The sequence below is a fragment of the Mastigoproctus giganteus genome, chromosome 14 (genome assembly GCF_048544385.1).
Source record: "Mastigoproctus giganteus isolate SK-2022 chromosome 14, ASM4854438v1, whole genome shotgun sequence".
Taxonomy (NCBI): Eukaryota; Metazoa; Arthropoda; class Arachnida; order Uropygi; family Thelyphonidae; genus Mastigoproctus; species Mastigoproctus giganteus.
The window spans coordinates 119705811-119730010 of record NC_143588.1 but is presented as its reverse complement, the minus strand read 5'-3'; the positions used below and the strand labels follow the sequence as shown (position 1 = coordinate 119730010).

Here is a 24200-nt window from a genome sequence, read left to right as displayed (position 1 = left end):
TAATTTCCAGGCTTAATTCCATCCGTTTAAATTTTGTCGCCATAACACTGATAGATGAGATTTATAAACAAACCTTAAATTAATTTAAAGGCACAAGTTCCAAAAAAAGACATCAGCTTAGATAAAATGGCACAAAAAATAGATTATATTGTAGCAAAACTCTTTGAACTGGCATAACAATTGACCTTTATCCCATGGAGAGCGAGGGAGTGTATGTAAACAACTTAGAAAAACTGTTTTTATTCTTTTGTTAATTTAACAGCTCATCCTTCACAATGATGTTTTTCAGAGTGCCCTTACATTGTAGCTACCATAAACTGATTTTATATACACAAAAGTAAATTCTAACAAGTCAGTGTCATTCTTCGGGAAGCAGGGAACCAGGTGGGCAGAGGTAATAATCGAACAACTGTGCCAAGATTTGTATTAAACATACAAAATAACAATATTTATTTCTCACAGGATGAAAACGAACTTTGTAATACATATTAACCGAATTTTGTAATAAATTAATATATTTACAAAGAAAAGTCTATCAATTCGCAGGGGAATGGTATGTACTTCATATAAACAAGTACTTTGTATAAACCGAGTTCGTATCAACGAGATTTTACTGTACAACAATACACATAAATATTTTTTATTTTAATGTATACACACATATATATATTATTTTTTTACTGTAATTTCTTTTGTTTCTTTACCCTTTTCTGCATTTCTATATTTCTTCACTCTATTACTTAAGTCTTTACTCTTTTTAAGACCGTGAAAAAAAAAAAAAAAAAAAAGAAATAAAATAAAATAAAGAAAGAAAGGCAAAAAACACCACTGGCTGCATAACAATCTACAACATACTGCCTGAAACATATTGTAAATTTGGTAACGTGTGTGTATTTATATATAAATATAAATGTGTATATATATATATATATATTATTTATTTATTTTAAATCAATTTGAAATATACAAATCGATAAAATACAAAATTTACAAATTTCACACCTGGTACAGCACTATGCCTAGAAAAGGAAAGGGTACATTAGCAAATTTAGAACATATGATTATTGAGCAAATTCAGTTGAAATTCAAGGGTCCATAAGGTAACAAAATCTTGACAGATAAGCGTGGAACAAAGATTATAGTCCACTTAAAGCTGCAGTCAAGCTATAATGTGATTTAATGTAATGTAATAATACTGTTCATTAGTGGATTAAACTGAGAATTTAAATTTATTTTGAGTGAAAAATAAATACTTAAAAAAAAAAAAAAAAAAAAACCCAGACAGTGAACAGAAATAAAATGTAATAAATTAATTCAAAAATTTCAACCATAACCAATGCATTTTTATCAAGTCCACCACTGTTAATTTTAAATAAGTGCTAATGGTAAATATAAGATGCAACAAAGTTTTGTTAAAACATTTAACAAAAATCAATTTAGCCAATTTTAATATTTTTGCAATTCAATTTTCTTTCCAAAATTATGACAAGTAGTTTCAAAGAAGTTGTTTGTACAGAGAATAAATCAAATTTATATACTACATTTTATAAAAATGTCTTCTTAGCAGGCTATTAACCCCAACCTATATACTGTGGGAAAAAATAAAATAGACATTAATAGAAGTAATAAAAAACAAAAATACAGACTAAAAAGTTAATTCTCATTATTGTTACACTTACATCATCATATTCACCATCTGACTCTTCTCTCTCAATGTATTCAATATTTTCTCTCTCATTGTAGCCTCCACCCAATCCTGAAACAGACAAATCGTCCACAAATGACATATTTCATAACATTTAAGATTATTAACAATGAACTATACTCACACACCACAGTTATATTCATACATGCCTGTTCGTTCTTCAACTTCTCCATATTTTGGAGCATTGCACATATTACACTGCTGTCTTCTGGCCCAGTTAACATTGCCACACCTATGAAAAAAAAAAAAAAAAAAAGTAATTTTTAGAATTTTCTAAAATGCTAAAATAAAATACAGTTGGACCTCTCTTTAACGAACTTCCATACAGAGAATTTTTTTTTTGATTTCCCCCTGGTCATTACATTGAAAATAGTTTCCATATAATGAAGAAAATTTCCATATAATGAAGTGAATTCAAGAGACCTGGGTACACTGTTTGCATCTCTGGCCTTTAGGCAATAGAGCTGATACTGTAGAAAGCACAAATTAAAAGTTAAAAAGATTAAGAATCGATCCCTTTAGTTTTTAAGAGCTAAAGGGATTAATTCTTAAGAGCATGAATTAAGAGCTACAAAATTACACAATTTAGTGGTGTCCACAAAACCACCTCTATTGTACCGAGAAGTCACGGTGGTCAACTGCTATGTGTCCACAACTGTTATGATTGCAAAGATTAAGGCATATTCCCAATGCAGACACTGGCTCTTGTCAACCTGTTTTCTACTGTAAGCATCCTATTAGAGAAATAGGGGAGAGTGATTTTCCTTTATCCCAGAAATTCATCTGTTGTTTCGCAGAAATGAGTAATCCACACTCTCGTAAAATTTCACCTGTCTGTTTACATGATAGATAAAAGTGGTCCCTAAATCAGTGTTGTTTTAGCTGCTGTGCAAGTAACCTTACAATGTCTATCCTTGAGTGTAGTGAAAAAAGTGGAAGTGTTTAATAGTGTAGATAGAGGTGTTAAAAAAAAATAAATTGCTTTATAATTTGGTATCCCTGACAGTAGTGTGTCAACCATTCTGAAAAACCATGGTTCGATACTGTTTGAGGAAACAGGACTTGATTGGAAGTGTGCAAAACTATGCATGCATGAGGATGTAGATGAAGCCGTTTTGAAGTGGGCAAAGTTGATTCGAGACCGAAACTTGCCGATACCAGGACCATTAATAAAAGAAAAGGCTATGGACCATGCATCTTTTCTGTGGCATAAAACATTAAGCCAGTTCTGGCTGGCTGGACAAATTTAAAAAGCTCCATGGCTTATTTGAAAAAGTTATTTCTGGTGAAAGCGGAGGTGTAATCAAAGAAGACTGTATCCATTGGAAAGAAACAGTTTTGAACAAAATTATGGAGGACTACGAACCCAAAGACATATTCAACGTTGACGAAACAGGTCTATTTTTTAAATGTTTGCCGAACAAGAATACTGACTTTTAAAGGTGATAAATGTTTAGGTGGAAAAAATAGCAAGGAGAGAATTAGTCTTGGTTGGCACAAATATGGCTGGTAATGAAAAGCTGAAGCTTTTGGTAGGCAAAACTAAACAACCCCGATATTTCAAAAAAGTAAAGTCATTAGAGTTGGACTACAACTACAACAAATATAAAAATACAAAAAAAATAATTTTGGATGACAAGTGAAATTTTTGAACAGCAGATTTTAAATTTCGACAAAAAGATGATGAAAGAAAACAGAAAAATCGCACTGATTTGACAGCTGCCTTGCCTAGCTTCACTCGGTAATTTTGAAACTTACAAGTGTGAAGCTTGTTTTCTTCTCTCTGAATACCTCATCTAAACTGCAACCAATGGACCAAGGCATTATCAAGAATTTGAAAATGCACTACTGAAGGCACATACTGAAAAAAAATTATACTGAGAATAAAAACCAACCAACACCTATTGATTCTGTTATAGATTTGCAGATGTGCATATCAGAGTCCATGATAGTGTGGAGTCAAGATGTGACTGAAACAACGATTAAGAATTGTTTCCAGTTTTTGATAAAATGCCAATTAATAGTGATGAGAGGTATGTACTGCTACAAGACATTGGGTAATCTTGGGAAGAACTCAAAGTGAGAGGTTTGATCAGTGGAGATTTTGTTTTTGAATTTTTAGGAGTTGATAATGATGTTATAGTAACTGATTATCCCAAGTGACTCCAACATTTTAAAGAGTATTCAAAAAACTAGTGACAATATCGATAACGAGTTGGATAAAAATGAGGGCAATATTAAACCTTCCAAACATGAAATGTTGCCAAGGCCTTTGTTGTGAAGAAAATGAGCCAGAAAATATTTGTCTAAGTAAACAAATGCGAACATTTTTATGAACAATGTACAGTAAAATCCAGCGTACAACAAAAAAAAATACCAAATATTTTATGAATAATTCCTAAAAGTATATTAATATGTTATTAAGAATTAAGCATATATTAATAAATTAATTGTTTTAAAACGGGAGTTCTCAATGATATCGGACCCCAAGGGGACAAAAATAATCATGGGTATTATACAATGGTTTGTGGCCCTCCAAAGTTCAACCCTACCCGACGACATCTTATTCCTTAATATTTAATTTCACTCATTGGGTTTTCTTGAGCCCTGAGACAACTGATTTTTAACATGTAGGCATATTATATTAGGAGTGAGTGAGAATTTTTGATAAAAAGATGTTAGTGGGCATAATTTAATTTAATCACTTTTCTTAGGCATTAAATGCCTAAGTGCTTTCAGAAGTAATGTCTCTCCAATCCTTGGTCTTTGCATCTTTCCAACAGCTGCGACCTTGGTGGCGGCATGGTGGGCGTGATTTATTTATTTATTCTTTTGTTTCATTGGTATGAGGCATGAATGGGGGGAGCAAATATTTCAGTCTATTGTTTCTACTTTCTAGACAATTAGTATTGATTTATTGTTTCCTTCTGGAAGTTGTTAATTTTTATCCACAGTGCTTTTGTGAGTGGCATGGGCTATGAGAGTTAAATAAAATTAGTTAATATTTTATTATTTAAATCTTTGTAGTTTGAATAACTGCAAAGAATTAAATCATCATCTAAACTACCCATCATTAATCATGTCAAGTACTGAAAAGAAAAAGTGTCAACAGTATCTGGATGAATATTTAGCTTATGGTTTTATTGAAAGACCATTCAACTCAAGACAGCCCATGTATCTTATGTGCAATAGTTTTTTTTCAAATGAGGCTATGAAACCATCAAGACTTTTAGATCAATTAAAAAGGAAACATCCTAATAAAGTTGGTAAACATATTGAATATTTTAAAAATTTAAAACAGAATTTTGAGCAATGTAACACTCTTACTTCCTTATTTAAGAACACACAAACAAATTAGGATGGAATGACTGCATCCTATAAAATTGCAGAAATTATTGCAAAAACTGGTAATGTTCATACACAGTTGCTGAGACTGATACAACCTGCATTAGAGACTGTAATTTGAACAGTGATGCATCAAAATCCTTCCAGTATTTTAAAAGCATTGCCATTGAGCAATGATTCAATTTGAAGATGAATTGATGAGATGTCAGTTAACATTGAAGAGCAGCTAACTGACAAACTAAAAACAAGAAAATTTTCTATTCAGATTGATGAATCCACAGTTACTGGCTATAAGGCCCTTCTAATGGTATATGTTCATTATTTTGATGATGATTGTAAATTGCAAGGAGAGATGTTATTTGTAAAATCTATAGAAACTGACTGTACTGGAGCATCCATTTTTGCTGCTGTAAAAACATGGTTTGATGAAAAACAAGTACCATTGGAAAATTTGGTTACCTGTGCCACTGATGGTAGTGGTAGTAGTAGTAGTGGCATGTGATGCAAGAAGGCAAGTGTATGAGCTTATGCAGCATCAGCCAAAAAAAAAAAAAAAAAAAAAATCACACCATTCCCTTCAAATGCCTGTCCAAAATAATGAACATATAATGGTATATGTTCATTATTTTGATGATGATTGTAAATTGCAAGGAGAGATGTTATTTGTAAAATCTATAGAAACTGACTGTACTGGAGCATCCATTTTTGCTGCTGTAAAAACATGGTTTGATGAAAAACAAGTACCATTGGAAAATTTGGTTACCTGTGCCACTGATGGTAGTGGTAGTAGTAGTAGTGGCATGTGATGCAAGAAGGCAAGTGTATGAGCTTATGCAGCATCAGCCAAAAAAAAAAAAAAAAAAAAATCACACCATTCCCTTCAAATGCCTGTCCAGTTCCTCCTTAAATTTATTCAACCTATCAACTTCCACAACGACAGATGGAAGTTTGTTCCAGCAATTAACCACCCGCTGGCTAAAGGCAAATTTCCGCACATCTATTCTACATCTGTCCTTTCTTAATTTGAATTTATGCCCCCTTAGGTTCGTAATCTGAACAAGTGGAAGGATCCCATCAGAATTCAGCGTGCTGAACCCATTCAAGGCCTTATACACCTCAATCAGATCACCGTGCAGGTGCCTAGTCTCCAGCCACTGCAATTTGCAGAACTTGAGCCTCTCTTGATAAGAGGATCGATTCATTCCCCTCACCAATCTTGTTGCCCTTCTCTGTACACGCTCAAGTAAATCTACATCCTTCCTAAAATGAGGCCTCCAGACCTGTACGCAGTACTCAAGGCGTGGCCTGACCATTGCCTTATTTGTACAGAGCGATAATCACCTCCTTTTCCCTGCTAGCAAAATTCCTATATATCATTGACAAAACCCCATGACCTGCCCTGGCAGCCTGTCTGCATTGCTCAGAAAACTTCATATCTGCCTGCACAATTACTCCCAGGTCTTTTTCATTTTCTACCACCTTAAGTGTAGTACCACACAGTTGGTACGTTTCTCTGGGGTTACTTCTACCCATATGCAGTACTTTGCATTTGTCAAGGTTAAACTTCAGTTGCCACTTCTTAGCCCATCTGCCCAAATTCTCCAGATCCTGTTGCAGTAGCACACTGCCATTACTGTCATTAACAACCCTGCCAACCTTTGTATCATCTGCAAACTTCGACATTAAGCCTGATATACCTTCATCAATATCATTGATAAATATACAAAACAACAGTGGACCTAACACCGAACCCCGTGGGACCCCACTAATAACATTAGTCCAAGAAGAGCAGCACCCATTGATTATCACCCTCTGTCTTCTCCCACTTAACCATCCTTTTATCCATTGTAGCAACTTACCCTTAATACCATTCTGCTCCAATTTGTACAATAGTCTTCCATGCGCAACAGTGTCAAAAGCTTTCCTGAAATCCAAATATATGATATCAAAATTATTTTTTGCATCCAGTTCCTTTGTAACCACATCATAATATCCTATCAAATTTTTCAGACAAGACTTTCCCTTAACAAACCCGTGCTGTGTCTGAATTATTGCTGCAGTCTTGTCTAGATGATCCTGCAATGCATCTTTAACCAGTGACTCCATTATTTTACCAGGAACAGAAGTTAAACTAACTGGTTTGTAATTACTCGTGTCACCCTTCGATCCCCCTTTGTGAATTGGGGATACATTTGCACATCTCCAGTCCGTGGGAACCTCCCCTGAGTCCAAGGACGCTCTCATAATTATGGCTAAGGGTTTGCTTAGTTGCTTTGCCGCCTCCTTTAATATAACTGGATAGATCCCATCCACCCCAGGTGCTTTTCTTATGTTTAACTTCAACAATTTCTCCTCCACTTTGCTTTCAGCTATTACAAAATCATTAAGTATCCTGGTACAATTTGATAACCTTCTGTCATTTTCAAACCTTAATAATTCCTCACGTGTGAATGTAGATGCAAAATACTCATTCAGTTTGTTTGCTATCTGAGCAGGATCATCAACAGTCGAACCATCGATGTCAAGTGGACCAATCAGATTCATCCCCTTCCTTTTAGAGTTTATATAAGTAAAGAAATCCTTGCTGTTTTTCTTAGCATCTTTTGCCAAGGATTTCTCATAATCTGCCTTCGCCTGCTGAACCTCCTTTGTGACCTGATTACAGATTAACTTATATCTGCCATAAGCTTCTGAGTCGCTTGATAATTTATATGCATCCCATGCATTTTTCTTCTCTGTTACGAGTCTCATTAGTTCATTTGACAACCATTTAGGCCTAAACCTTGAACAATATTTCTTAATAGGTATGAACCTTTTAGTAGCTTCCACGATTAATTCCTTGAATGCTTCCCACTTAGAATTTACTGTTGGTAACATCGTCAGTTGATCCCACTGTACAGAATTTAAAAACTGTCGGAGACCACTGTACTCGCCTTTACGGAAGCAAAAACCCTTTCCTTTACCCCTGATGGTAATTAAATCTTTAAGTAAATCCCACGTCAGTACACTGTGATCACTGCCACCTAGTGGTTCTTTTATCTGCAAATTCCTAATACATGAATGATCACTGCTGATAACCAGATCAAGAGTATTACTTTCTCTGGTTGCCTCTCGAACATGCTGCTGCAGAAAACAATCATCCAATAAATCCACAAAAGTCTGACTAGTGTGTGAGTGACCAACCCACAAGTTCCAGTCAATATCTGGGAAGTTAAAATCCCCCATTATAAGACATTCCGATTTACTAGCCCACTCTATTTCTCTGTACAATTGTTCATTGTACTCATTCAAGTCATTAGGCCTATAACACACTCCTACTCTTATTTTTGCTTTTGCAGTGCTTATGTCACACCAAACTGACTCAACAGTGCACTGTTCATCTATATCAACTGGATGCACTTCTTTTGATTTTATGTTTTTCTTAATTAACAGCATAACACCTCCTCCCTTCCTATCCTGTCTATCCTTTCTGTACACATTGTACTCCCCAAATTCCAGTTCGGCATTCCTTATATCTGTGTGACACCATGTCTCTTATATACCAACAATATCCGCCTTTGATGTCTTGACCAACACTTCAAATTCATCAAATTTATTTACTATACTTCTAGCATTGGTATACATGCACCTATTCTTAATTTTAGTTACTCTAACACATCCCATATACCCACCTGTTTCACGATGACTGCCATCCGTCCCTGAAACCCCCAACACCCCTCGCTCCAGGTCGCTACTTATTCTAATAGAAGTTGTGCTACCTCCATTGTTGGAAGACAAAGGTTTTATAGTCCATCTAAAGAACTTTGGGACATACGTCCTTCTTGCAATACACTGAATTGTGCACTGACATCATTTGGTTGCAAAAATGTAGTTATTAAAACCATCAATAAAATAAAGTCACATAGCAAATATGATCACCTTTTCAGAAATTCTTGATAATGAAGAACAGTATGTGAGGATTCTTTTACATACAGAAGTCAGATGGCTTTCTAAAGGAAACTGGCTAACATGATTTGTAAACCTTTTTGATAAGATAATTAGTTTTTTAGAAGCAAAGGAGAGAGATTTACCAAAGGAGATCAGCAAACTTAATGAAGTATCACTTCAACTTCAAGGGAAATTAATTACGGTGATAGACTGCAAATGCATATTAAAAACCTTCACTGAAAAACTGGAAATATTTGAAAGCAATTTAATGAGTACATAATTTCATGGTATGCAAGAGTTAGATGAAATCAATGAATCTCTTACCGAGAATGATCTTAAGAATTATTCAGGTCATTTGTGTTCTTTAAAAAATGAAAAATAGATTTTCGGATTTATTTTATCTTGAAGTGAAGCCATGGATGTTAGATCCAGTTGGATTTGATGTCAGGTCTGCTAGTGAAGAAATTCAAGAACTCATTGAATTAAAATGTAATGAAGAATGCAAATATAAATTCGAAAATGGTGGAATGGCTGAGTTGTGGGAGCAAAAACAACTAAACTTCTTTATCCAACAATGTGATCTGAAATGGCCAAAATACTTCCTTGTTTTCCAAAGTCTTATGTAGCTGAAAGTGGTTTTATTTCAGTAAATAAAATATTAACAAAGGAAAGAAACAGACTTCATATATGTTCAAGGAGGCATTAGAATTAAACTTACTAACATCATACCGAACATTGAACTTTTAGCTAAGAAGCATCAGGCTCAGGGATGCCATTGAATAAAAAGAGTAAGTATAAAGTATTTTCTTGTTTAAAATTTCATGGGAACGGGGCGATTTGGAAAAAAAAATTATCTAAAAAAGACTTTTAGGGGGCAATAATTAAAAAAAGGTTGAGAAATACTATTTTAAAATGTTAGAAAATGTATTCATTCCCACTTGTTTCTGATTTATTTCCCATCTTTTACTATATTTATAAATGTTGAATTATTTTTCATTGTTGAAAATGTCATATTTCTTTATAACAAAATTTCTGCTTAACAAATTTTTCAAGCGAATGATCAATTTCGTTATATAGAGGTCTGACTGCATATTTTTTAAAAATAATTTTAAGTTATATAACTTATATATTAATACACTAAAATGGAAACACTGAAGAAACCTGAAACTGGAATGCCACAGAGTAAGTTGGTATAAGAGGGATTACAGGAATAAAATGATTAAAATTTTTCTGCAAATTTGATTCAGTATTAAAATTATTTAGTTTCATCAGTATTAACTGCTGCTTTTTTTTTTTTAACATAAATTATAAATTTTTTGAAAGTTTTCATTAAAATTTATGGTATTCCTAGATTAATGCTAAGACAAAATCCTCCATGTTACATCCAACCTCTTTCTCCAAGTCCAAATGACAGACTTGGAGAGAGGTTGGAAAGTCTGCCTAAAATTCTCTATGATGGCAGAATGTCATTCCACAATACTGCCGAACAAGGTGGACACAATGGAAAGAAGGCGCAGGTGCTTCACCGACAAAAGGCAGCACCAGTGTATCCAACAGATAACTTTGGCAAACAGGCTTGAAAAACAAGAGCACAATAATATTCTTCTGTACCTTTCCCAAGGTGGCATGTTATTAAGATATTCTCGCATGTCTGCACAAAAATGAGGAAGCTCACTGTCATACAGATGATTCCTACCACCTGGATTTGTTTATTTTCTCACTCCCCAACTTGGGTGGCTCCCTCTCCCTCCTTCACCTGGTGTGAACCCCACTGCCACCTGTCAACTCCCACTCCAAGAGCAGGATGGGCTCTCTTCTGTGCCCCTTTCAACCAGGTGGGTGCCTTCACTACTACCCCCATCTTTCACTCTACCACTTTATCCCCCCCACTTCCTGTCTCTCCAATGCTATCTTCTACTTTCACTTAAAAAAAAAAAAAAAAAGGTTCCTAGGCTAAGAGGCTGAATGAACAACTCAACCAACACTAACACTACATGAACACTCACTAACCTACATAAATCTGGCCTTTACCGAGTTTTGAATTCATCACATTGCCTGATGCAGAGTTGGGGGGGAACCCCCGCCAAAGCTGCATTACAAATAACACTATATACTGATGAAATCTGCAGAATCTTCATGAAGCTGAGCTTAAGCCAGTTATATAATATATCCAAGAAAATATGTTCCCATTGACCACCTTTTCCATAAAAACGGCCATAAATTATTTTATTATAACGTGGCACAAAACACTTCCTGTTCCATTTACAAAAGCAACTTTGCTCATGCTCAATACCTTGTTGAGGACTTTTGTCATGACATATGGCTTCACCACGGAAGTGAAAAGTGGCTTTGGCACTGAAAACAACCCTTGCTGCCATGTAATCTCTTTCCACTTTCTGTTGAAAGTTACAGCAAAACTCGTCATTTCTATATGTTATTCTCTCAGCCCATTCCTATTGGGATACGCAACTTAGAATTTCCAACAGCTAAATGAAAATAGCCATAAGAACAAACAAAACTTTATTCAAAGACAGCCTTCTTTTCATGAAATATTTCAAAATAGAAACAAACAAATGTAATTAGCATTAGCAAAGGCACATGATGCAAGGAAGCAATCTTATATAGCATCAGCCAAAAAAAAAAAAAAAAAAAAACACCCTTATTTCACCCATCCACTCACTGCAAATGTTTGTCAAGTTCTGCCTTGAGTATTTAAGCTTTCAACTTCTACAATGACAGATGGAAGTTTGTTCCACCAATCAACCACATGCTGGCTAAATGGAAACTTCCGCATATCTATCCTACAACCGTCTTTCCTCAATTTGAATTTATGCCCTCTCAGGCGACTATTCTGAGAAAGAGGAAGAATCCCATCAGCATTGAGCAAGCTCAACCCATTCAAGGATTTATACACCTCAATCAGATCACCTCACAGGAGCCTAGTCTCCAGTAATTTGCAAAACTTAAGCCTTTCTTCGTAAGAGCAACCCTTTGTTCCATTCACTAATCTTATTGCCCTTCTCTGTACTCTTTCCAACAGCTCTACATCTTTCTTAAAATGAGGCCTCCAGACCTGTATACAGAACTCAAGGTGTGGTCTGACCACTGCCTTATACAAGGGGATAATTATCTCCTTATCCCTTCTACAAAAATTCCTGTATATCATTGACAAGACTCCATGAGCTACTCTTGCAGACCGTCTGCACTGCTCGGAAAACTTCATATCTGCCTGCACAATTACTCAGGTCCTTTTCATTCTCTACCACTGTCAGTGTGGTACCACAGAGTTGATACGTTACTCTGGGATTACCGCTTCCCATATGTAGTACTTTACATTTGCCAAAGTTAAACTTCATTTACCACCACTCAGCTCATCTGTTCTAGATCCTGTTGCAGCACTGTACTGTCATTAGTGTCATTAACAACCCTGCCAACATTCGTATCGTCTGCAAACATTAGCATTAGTAGAGGCATTTGATGCAAGAAAGCAAGCTTATGCAGCATCAGCCAAAAAAAAAAAAAAAAACCACTTCCACTTCACCCCTCTGTTCGTTCAAAATACCTGTCCAGTTGAGCCTTAAACTTATTTAGGCTATCAACTTCCACGACAAGGGATGGAAGTCTGTTCCACCAACCAACCACCCGCTGGCTAAAGGCAAATTTCTGCATGTCTATCCTACATCTGTCTTTCCTCAATTTGAATTTATACCCCTCTCAGGTGATTATTCTGAGCGAGAGGAAGAATCCCATCAGCATTGAGCATGCTCAAACCATTCAAGACCTCATACACCTCTATCAGATCACCTCGCTGGTGCCTAGTCTCCAGAATGGAATTTGCAAAACTTAAGCCTTTCTTCGTAAGAGCACCCCTTTGTTCCATTCACTAATCTTGTTGCCCTTCTCTGTACTCGTTCCAGCAGCTCTACATCCTTCTTGAAATGAGGCCTCCAGACCTGTATACAGTACTGTAGGTGTGGCCTGACCATTGCCACACCTAGAGTACAGTAGGTGTGGCCTGACCATTGCCTTATACAAGGGAATAATCACCTCCTTATCCCTGCTAGAAAAATTCCTATATATCATTGACAATAAACCATGAGCTACTCTTGCAGCCCGTCTGCACTGCTCAGAGAACTTCATATCTGCCTGCACAACCACCCCCAGGTCCCTTTCATTCTCTACCACTGTCAGTGTAGTACCACAGAGTTGATACGTTGCTCTGGGGTTGCTGTTTCCCATGTGTAGTACTTTACATTTGTCAATGTTAAACTTCATTTGCCACCTCTCAGCCCATCTGCTCAACCTTTCCAGATCCTGTTGCAGCAGCAGCATAGTGTCAGTAGTGTCCTTGACAACCCTGCCTACCTTTGTATCGTCTGCAAACTTAGACATTAAGCTTGATATACCCTCATCAATATCATTTATGAATACAGAAAACAATAATGGACCCAACACTGAGCCCTGAGGGACTCCACTAATAACATTAGTCCACGACGAGCAGTGTCCATTGATTACCACTCTCTGTCTTCTCCCCCTCAGCCATCCCTTTATCCACAGCAGCAATTTGCCTCCAATGTCACACTGCTCCAATTTGTGCAGCAGCCTTCCATGTGCAACAGTATCAAAAGCCTTTCTAAGATCCAAGTATATAATATCAAAGTTATTCCCTGCATCCAGTTCCTTTGTGACTGCATCATAGTATCCAATCAAATTGGTCAGGCATGACTTCCCCTTAACAAAACCATGCTGTGTCCGAGCTATAGCTGAAGTCTTGTCTAAATGATCCTGCAGTGCTTCTTTAACTAGTGCCTCCATTAATTTTCCTGGAACAGAAGTTAAACTCACAGGTCTATAATTACTTGCGTCAGCCTTTGATCCTCCTTTGTGAATTGGGGTGACATTTGCACATCTCCAGTCTGTGGGTACCTCCCCTGAGTCCAAGGAAGCTCTCATAATTATGGCTAAGGGTTTGCTTACTTCCTTTGCTGCCTCATTTAATATAACTGGATAGATCCCATCCACCCCGGGTGCCTTTCTTGTGTTTATCTTCAACAATTTCTCCTCCACTTTACTCTCAGTTATTACAAGATTCTCTAGCTTACTGCTAGAGTTGAATACACCCCTGGCTTTCCCCTCGCTAAATAACTCCTCATGTGTGAATGTCGATGCAAAATATTCATTTAGTTTGTTAGCTACCTGAGCAGGATCATCAACAGTTGACCCATCGATATCAAGTGGACCAATCTGATTCATCCCCTTCCTTCTAGAGTTTACATAAGTAAAGAACTCTTTGCTGTTTTTCTTTGCATCCCTTGCCAAAGATTTCTCGTAATCTGCCTTCGCCTGCCTAACCTCCTTTGTAACTTGGTTACAGATCAACTTGTATCTATCATAGGCTTCTGTGTCATGTGTTAATTTGTATGTATCCCATGCATGTTTCTTCTCTGCTATATGCCTCATCAGTTCATCTGACATCCATTTAGGCCGAAACCTTGAACAATATTTCTTAGTTGGTATGTAAAGCCTAGTAGCTTCCAAGATAAATTCTTTGAATGCTTCCCATTTTGCATTTGCTGTTGGTAACATCATCAGTTGGTCCCACTGTATAGAATTTAAATACTGTCTCAGTCCATCGTAGTCGCCTTTACGAAAGCAATAACCCTTCCCTTTACCCCTAATGGTAGTTACCTCTTTGAGTAAATCCCACTTCAGCACACTGTGATCACTGCCACCTAGTGGTTCATTTATCTGCAGATTCTTAATGCATGAAGAATCACTGCTGATAATCAAATCAAGAGTATTCCTCCCTCTAGTTGCCTCCCGAACATGCTAATGTAGAAAACAATCATCCAATAAATCCACAAAAGCCTTGCTAGTGTGTGAGTAACCAGCCCCAAATTCCAGTCAATATCTGGGAAATTAAAATCTCCCATTATAAGACTCTCTGATTTACTGGCCCACTCTATTTCCCTGTACAGTTTCTTATTATACTCATCATATTAACCTCCTTTGTAACTTGGTTACAGACCAGCTCATATCTATCATAGGCTTCTGTGTCACATGTTAATTTATATGTATCCCATGCATTTTTCTTCTCTGTCACATATCTAATTAGTCATCTGACATCCATTTAGGCCTAAATCTTGAACAATATTTCTTTGTTGGCATGAAAAGCCTAGTAGCTTCCAAGATTAATTCTTTGAATGCTTCCCATTTTGAATTTGCTGTTGGTAACATCATCAGTTGGTTCTACCGTATAGAATTTAAATACGGTCTCAGACCAGCATAGTCACCTTTACGAAAGCAAAAACCCTTCCCTTTACCCTTGATGGTAGTTACCTCTTTCAGTAAATCCCACTTCAGCACACTGATCACTGCCACCTATTGGTTCCTTTATCTGCAGATTCTTGATGCATGAAGAATCATTACTGATAATCAGATCAAGAGTATTACTTCGTCTAGTTGCCTCCTGAACATGCTGCTGTAGAAAACAATCATCCAATAAATCCACAAAAGCCTTGCTAGTGTGAGAGTGACCAACCCACAAATTCCAGGAAATTAAAATCCCCCATTATAAGACATTCTAATTTACTGGCTCACTATTTCTCTGCACAATTGCTCATTATACTCATCAGATTCATTAGGCCTATAACACACACAAACCTACTCTCATATTTCCTTCCCAAGTGCTTATGTCACACCAAACAGACTCAACGTTGCGGTATTGTCCACCAACATCAATCGGATGCACTTCCTTAGATTTTATGTGTTTCTTAACTAATAGCATAACCGCTCTTCCCTTCCTGTCCTGTCTATCCTTTCTGTGCACATTGTACTCCCCAAATTCCAGTTCTGCACTTCTTATGTCTGTGTGACACCATGTCTCTGATATCCCAACAATATCTGCCTTTGATGTCTTGACTAGCACTTCAAGCTCATTGAATTTATTAACTATACTCCTGGCATTGGTGTACATGCAAGTATACATGCACCTGTTTCTACTCTTAGTTACCCTAATATAAAGCATAAGAATTGGAAAACAAAAATTTAACATCTTAAACAGTAAGTCCATGACGAGGTATATCACATGGTGGAAGGAAACAGTCAAATACCTAAACATGATAAATCCTATGTGAAAGATGAGCTAGACCCCCAGCGTTCTGGAGGGCATACACTACAATTGCACACAGCATAAGTTTTCATTTGATGAAAATTCGCATATACTCGCAGCACAGCATGTAACAGCTAGAGGTGGCTTTCACACATTCACTGTCAAACAACTGATGCCCCTCTGCAACATCAATACTCTAGCACTGCAATTCCCTCTCCCTGTTGTCCTACCTGTGTTTGCAAAGCATAAGCTGTCACAGCATGCAAAAGTTGTAAAACAACATGCAATAGGGCTGCTGGCCAACCCCACAAGTTGCCTTTTCTGTCTCTATTCTAATGTGATGCCGACTGCAACTCTCCTTCTATTTACCCATCTTCTTTTCACTTTTTATTTTATATTATTATTATTGTTTTTTAGGGTTGTTTCACCCTCTGAAACCCCAGGATCCCAGAGGGCAGACCAGGAGAGTGTCAACAAATGATGCAGATGATCTGTCTCCTTGTGGTAAGGGATGGGAACTAGTCTGTGAATTTCCAAGTGATTTTCTGCTGACTAGTTGCTAAGTGGCCAGTCACACAACACAATGCCAAACACAAAATGCATGACTGACTAAACAAAGGAGATATAACAGAAATGGCACCGATAGACTGTAGGGAAATCCACACAGCAACACGTACATACATATAGTTAATACGTACATATGCCTAATATTTTAGAGAATTATATTGAAAATAATAGGCATATTATAAAAAAATACACTACACACATGCATATATACAGGTTGTCCTATAACTATGTCATAAAGTCAGATTAACTCCTGAGATCATTTCGAGTTAAAAATATTATATCAACATGGGTCCGATTCTCAACCATTACTCCACGGTTATTCAAAATCCAACTTGACTTTTTTCCTCCTCAGCAATGAGCACTGAAAAAACTTGAACTTCATAAACACTCGTTGATCTGGAACTCTTTGTTGAGGGAGCCATTGACATTACCTTTGCAAAATCTGTACACAAAATGCATACCTTCACTGAAAACAAATGGCATGTTCCAAGTTGGCTTTTATAAATGTTCACCCTACTTGCATATGTGCACAGATGCTACATTCCAAATAACCTTAGATCAGTAAACAGTTTAGAATTGAACCCATGTTCGTATAACATTCTTCACTCGAATTTTGGAAAGTGTTCTTCGGGTAATTTCTGAAATTATGACAAAGTGGCAAGAACACTGTGCACGAGTGTGTGTGTGTGTGTGTGTGTGTGTGTTAAAAAAGCAATGAACTTAAATAAAGACAGGTATTCTAGAACTAACCTTCCACACTGCCAGTCATCTGCACTAAAAAGTCCTCTACTTTTTTCAGCAGCAGCCTTTCCAATTTCATGGCCCAGTTTTTTCCTCTGTGGAACTGCTGACTTTTCTGTAATATAAAGAAAATGAATGCTTTATAAAATCAAATATGAAAGTTTTATTTCACAAACCCCTAGACCACATTTAGGATATCTGCACATTAACAAAACTGTCACAGCTTATTAGACAATTTGGTTCAGGGATGCTGCTTCTTCTTCCAGTCACATAGTTCCCTGAGGAGCTGTTGTGGCCACCAAGAAAATCCTCCAACTGCATCGATCATATGTTATACGAGCAGCATCGCAAAATGTCACGCCCAAAAGTTCACTGATCCCATCCTTCCAACTAGTTGCAGGTCTTCCTTTAACAGCCGTTTTTGGAGTTGGTTTTGTTATGGTCTCTGTGGCATCAGATAATGTGGTGGTATGCCATTGCCTACCACATGGCCAATTTTGAAAGGGGCCGGCTTTAATCATAGGAAGAGTCATCATGCATCCCATGAGATGCTCTTGAAGAGTAAAGGTGACTACATCAGAGCCCCACAGTGTAGAAGGCTGATTACAACTGGTTTTCGTCTGGTTTCCAGAGATCATCTGACTGTATTATATCAAAGCCTCTTTCCCTTCAATATTTCTTCTGCTGAAATCTGTTGTTTCTTCTTCTTTTGATGCCGTCTCCTATTGGAGGTTGGCAATCACCACACTGTACTTCTCTCTGTCTTGAGCGATGCATCATTACTCATATACGACAGCAAGCAATAGTATATGAGTAATGATGTATCCCTGAACCAGATTAACCAATGCTTCAACCAAATTATTAAACAACAGACTTGACTTTAACTTGACTGAAACCTAAATAATCATAACAAAACTGAGAAAGAAAACTTATGTGTGTACAGCATGAAAGGCCAGGACTAGTCAACTACTGTTGATCTGAAAATTGCAGCATCTGGATTGGTATTTTATGGTGCATTGGCAACTATAATGTACAGCATCTAGAGAATAGGCAACTGCAAGGTGATCTGACTGATATGTTTAAGGCTTTGGTTGGTTGGTTTCAATGGCAGTTTATTGGCACAAGACAACTGAGGCCAAAATGTGCCTGTCACAGTAATTCTGCAAATGAAATTTATTTTTTTTTCAGTCATGTGTTGGCTAAGTTCACATAAATGAATTTGTTTTAAAAAATTAAAATTTGTTAATCAAGCAGCATGATTGTAGGGACATTCGAGGAGGATATGTAGGGTGGGACAATGATGTCACTGCCATCATTGTCCCACCCTACTTTCCATTCAAAACCTTCAGACAATGAAGGTTTTGAATGGCATCAAGCTCAATGCTGATGGCATTCTTCCACTTGCTCAAATTAAACACATGAAAAGGCACAAATTCACACTGAAAAAAGGTAGTCGCAGAACAGATGTGTGGAAGTTTGCCTTTAGCCAGCGCGTGGTTGATTGTCATAACAAACTTCCATCTTATTGTGGAAGTGGGTAGTTTGAATAAATTCAATGAAGGACTAGACCAACTATTGGAGAGGATGGACAGTGGCAAATGATGCACGAAAGCAAGCTTTAGCCACCCCTTTCTTTAATGGTGTACATAATACTTAACATAAGACTGGTGTACATAAGACTTAACAGCAAGAAATAAAATCGGAAAGAACAGTAAGAGTCAGAAATGGTGCGAAAGGTGTGACTGGAAAGGAAGCGGGTGTGAAATACCACAAGCAATTCTCCTCTGTCAGCCTTATTCAATGCATTGTTTCTAACAGGATATAACAGTGACACCCAGTTCCTTTTTGTGCTAGATGCAAAGATAGTAAAGAAATAAAACTTTACGCTTGAAAACAGTATCTGTGGAAAAGATGTGATGACTTACAAATAATTCAAATGGAGAAGGTGGGAGGCAATGGTTATCAGGTATACAAGCATACAACTCAACGTTGCAGGCTACTCCCTCAAGTTCATCTAGGACCAAATGCACTGGTCATATGGGTTAAATGTAACCCTAAGTGCTTCAAACATTGGAGAAAGTGGGACTGTCTAACAAAGAATACTACTAGGGATAAAATTAATGACATCATATAATATTTTCCTTTTGTCAGATACAAAGGGTGTACAGAAATAGATTAAATGAAAATCGTTGTTTTTATATATAAGATAGAGTGTCTGAAGAAAAAGGCTCCAGAAAGAATTCAACATGGCTTGTCAACTCCTGTCCAAACATTGCTAAAATGAAATGTCATTATCACTGACTGCTCCATTAGGCTGTACAATAATCCTCACATAAAACACTTCACTAGTATCCCGGAGGCCACAAACATTTGTTCCAGTTGAAAAGCACCACTAATGAATTTGCAAAAAATGGATGAGAGCTGAAAGGCTTAATTCAGCAAAATTAAAAAGAATGGCATAGTTACAGGTTAGAGCATGACACCACTTCATATGAGCAGATATATAATAAAACCACCAAAGCAGCAAGACTTCAGTAAAAAGTAAAAAACTGAGTATGAAATATATCACTGGTGAACAGAGATAACAATGGAAAAAAGGAGTTCTGCTCATATATGAATGCAATATATGAAAGCAGAGAGAAAATTTAATAGGCAATTTGAAATCTCAAAGTCGCAGTACAATCAACAATCCTGCAGAAATGGCAGCCAAAGAGAAAAGGTATTTCCTAAATATTTTTACTATTGAAACCCATGTTAGTGTCAAGGAGGTTAAGTTGAACTTCTGTAAAACAAGTGCCTATCTGAAAAAGAAATTAAGCTTAAGAGATGAACCACAGGAGGTATATGGCATCCATCCAGTTATACTGAAGAGGTGTCAAGCAAGTGCATCCAACTATTAGTGATGTTAATGAAATCATCATTAGATTCAAGGATTGTTCTCTCGGACTGGAGAAGTGCCATCTCCCCAATCCATAAGGGAGGAGCTAAAGAAGTGACAAGTCTGTCTTTTGTGATTGGTAAGATTATGGAGTCCATGTGCAGCGCAGGACCAACTCAATGAGAATGGTATCCTAAATGGGTTTCACAAAGGGGAGAGCTCACCTGACAAATCTGATAAATTACTATAATGAGGTTAAAAGCAGTTAGGTGCAAGAAATTTTCACACATTATATATCCAGATTTTTGTTAAAGCTTTTGATATGGTTACTGAAGTTATTATATACATAAGAATAGGTCTGGATAACAGCAAAGACTCATCAGTGTATGATTGGTTGGTTGAAGAACAGAAGAATAGAGGGTAGTCATAAATAGGTTCTTAAAAGTGGACTGGGGTAGCAAGTAGGGTCCCTCAGGAATCAGTACTCATTCCTCACTTATCTTGCTAAATGATAACGGAATACAGGGGAAGCTCAGTTTGTTTACAACTTAAAGGTTGGAAGGGTAATTAATGATCATTAGCATGTTATGCTACTCCAAAAGGATCTGGACTAATTGAAAATATTCTGGGAACAAGGCTATACCTGTTTGGCTGCAAATTTTGGAACCTTTTCATAACAGGTTGATTTCTGAAATAATTTTGAGGTTTTTGATTCATTAAACTGTTTATTAACTACAAAACTGTAGTTAATAAACAGTTTAAAATGCCACATAGGTCAGCTAATTTTTGTATTTAGATAAGTACTTAGAAAGCTGCTACTGTTTAATGTTCATATAACCTTTGTTATTGATATTTTGGCAGGAACTTCACAATTTGAGACTAGTAAATTGTAGTTTAGCAAACTATAAGTCAATTGTAGTGTGTGTAATAAATGAATAGTTTCTACATTCATACAATTTTTACTAAAAATTCAAAAATTATTTAAATTTTAATTATAATAAATTATGGATTCATCTAAAAACGTGAGTCACATTATGCCAAATTATGTCAAACTTATGGTGGAATAGCCAGCAACAATTATCCTTTTTTCTTGCACTCATTGTCATAGGCATCACTAGCTGAGGGAGAGACATTTCTTTGCACAAGATGCCAGGAATGCAATGAATTAAATACAAAACTCAACATACAGTCAAACATGACCGAGTCGTTGAGGAAACAAGTTGATTCCCCAGAGCTAATACACAATCTGGTGGCTTGTCAGAGACAAGTGGCTAATGTTATGTTGGGCAACATGCTCCCAGCCTCAGAAAGGATCAACTAGTGCTGAATGATTTTGTTCAAAGGAAGTAGTCTTAATTGGAGACTCGAATGTGAAGGAGACCGGCAATATATTCAGTAAGAAAAATGGCCCATAATACAAGAGTATGTCTACCAGGAGCAAAACAAACAAAAAAACTAACAATGTAACAAGCAATTTATTAGCTTGTAATGAGACTAGTGGGTGCACAGTAATATATGTGGGGACTAATGATTTAAGAGTTAAACTGAAGGACTGATTAGGAAATATAAAGTCATGGTAAAAAAAGTGTCACAAGACAGTAGGGATTTTATGATGAAAGCCTTGGGAACAAACTCTAGGTTGGAGAGATGCTGCAAAGCTTATTGCAGGGAATTTTTCTCAGCATGGTTGGCCTTAGCTGGTAGGCAATTTATTCTATAAAGATAGTATTCACTCAATGAATACTACCTTTATAAAATAAATTGCAGCACAGGACCAACTCAGACAGAGCAAATGCGAGAGTTTTTTTGCTAATGCCACTAATTAAAGAGGTTCTGAGGAACTGCTAGCTCGGGGGAAGGGGGTATAAAGAAGTTGGCACACAATCAGTTGGGTCAATGGCACAGTACAAAATTATGCTTGCACCCTCTCAGAGAGCACTTGTATGCAACCATTAATAACTTAAATGCTGAAATGGAAAGTAATAGCATTATCATTAGTTGAGGCATATAATGCAAGAAAGCAAGCAAGCAAGCTTATACAGCATCTGCCAAAAAAAAAAAAAACCCTTCCCACTTCACCCATCCAGTCACTCCAAATGTTTATCTAGTTCAGCCTTTAAATTTATTTAAGCTATCAACTTCCACAACAGATGGAAGTCTGTTCCAGCAATCGACTACCTGCTGGCTAAAGGCAAACTTCCTCACATCTATTCTACAACTGTCTTTCCTCAATTTGAATCTATACCCCCTCAGATTCTTAGTTTGAGCAAGCGGAAATATCCCATCAGCATCGAGCCTGTTCAAACCATTCAAGGCCTTATACACCTCAATCAGATCACCTCACAGGTGCCTAGTCTCCAAATGCTGCAACTTGCAGAACTTAAGCCTTTCTTTGTAAGTGCACCCCTTTGTTTCTCTCACCAATCTTGTTGCCCTTCTCTGTACTCGTTCTAGCAACTCTACATCCTTCCTGAAATGAGGCCTCCTGACAGCGAACAATTCTTAAAAGTTAACAGAGGTTAATGATATGCTTCCTTGCTACAAATAAATCTACGATGAAAAGAAAAAAAGCCACTGTCCAGTCATCCATTGATATATTCTTTCGTAAGGTTGAGCGGCCGACCCTTTCTAAATTTCCACAGCCCTCAACCTCTACAGTGACATACTCATTAGCTGAAGACGTCGATTCTGGCAACGATAATCGAGAAGTCAATAAAACTCACTAACGTTATGCCTGTCTCCTCTCTTTTTTGTAATTTTATAATTTTGAAAATTTTTAAATTGCATGCTTTTGTAATTTTTCCTGCACAATAAGATAAAAAAATTGAATAAATACAATAAATAATTCTATTCACATGTTCGTTGAACATTTCTTTTTTGATTCAATCAATTCAGCAAGCATAGTTACTAGTGCTACACAAGCATGGGGGAAATTCTGACACGTAGAGTTCCACGGAACATAACCCTTATGTTAATCGGGGAATGGCTGTGTATCTAGACTTTAGTAAAGCTTTTGATACAGTCCTTTGTAGAAAGTTGCTTTATAAACTTGAATTTGAACTTACTAGTAAGGTTTTACACTGGATTGCAGACTGGCTAAAAGAGAGGAGACAGAGGGTTCCCATAAATAGTCATTCTATTTCTAATTTTCATAAATGATATTGACAAGGGTAGTCAAGATAAGCTGTCAAAGTCTGCTAATGAAATTAGCAGACTTTGACAGTGGTTAACAATCTGAGGCAGGCCATGTTGCTTCAAAAAGACTTGCATTGATAGCAAATAAGGTTCAAAAAATGCCAAATAAAGTTTAATGCCTCCAAGTGGTAGGTTATACATTTGGAATCCTGGAGTCATGTATAATACTATCGTAGAATATTTATTTTAGTTTTGAACACACTAAAATCATTGCTTGTATGATCAGTGAATCAATAATTTTTATAAAGAACAGAAACTGTATCCCATACCTTTTCCACAACGATTACAAGTTGCCCTTCTTGCAAAATTTACATTTCCACACCTGCAATATACAAAATTACACTAGATTTAATAAATATAAACAAAAAAAAAATTAAAGATATTGGATTCTTGTATGATGTATACACAATTACAATGGGTAAATTTAGTTGTCCTTATGCATATATAAATGCTTTCCAAGTAAAATAACCTTCAAATAGAATAACGATTCAGTATTCAAAGAATGAATTTTGAGGATCGTTAAAAATCTAACAATGTAGTGGTAGCATGTTATTAATTTAAATAAAAACAAAGATCCAAATAGTAAACATAATTAAGTGGCATAAAATTATATATCTCTTTTATCAAAATCAATGCATTATATCAATCCATTAACTGGAGGAATAACAGACATTCAGTCTAAAACACTGAACTTGGCCTGTTACAATGTAAGATTGCTCATCGGTGAAGAT

The 24200-nt window shown here is 36.5% G+C and overlaps 1 protein-coding gene across 1 annotated transcript in view; it reads right to left on the bottom strand.

The window, feature by feature from the left end:
* Nucleotides 1–24200, bottom strand: part of LOC150075683 (zinc finger Ran-binding domain-containing protein 2-like) — a 107808-nt gene that overhangs the window by 60931 nt on the left and 22677 nt on the right. Inside the window, exons 2-5 of the mRNA XM_090388816.1 lie at nucleotides 23739–23791; nucleotides 17406–17511; nucleotides 1855–1937; nucleotides 1680–1756 (exon numbers count right to left, since the gene is read on the bottom strand). Coding sequence (XP_090244942.1) covers nucleotides 1680–1756; nucleotides 1855–1937; nucleotides 17406–17511; nucleotides 23739–23791 — 319 coding nt within the window. The remainder of the gene's footprint in view (nucleotides 1–1679; nucleotides 1757–1854; nucleotides 1938–17405; nucleotides 17512–23738; nucleotides 23792–24200) is intronic.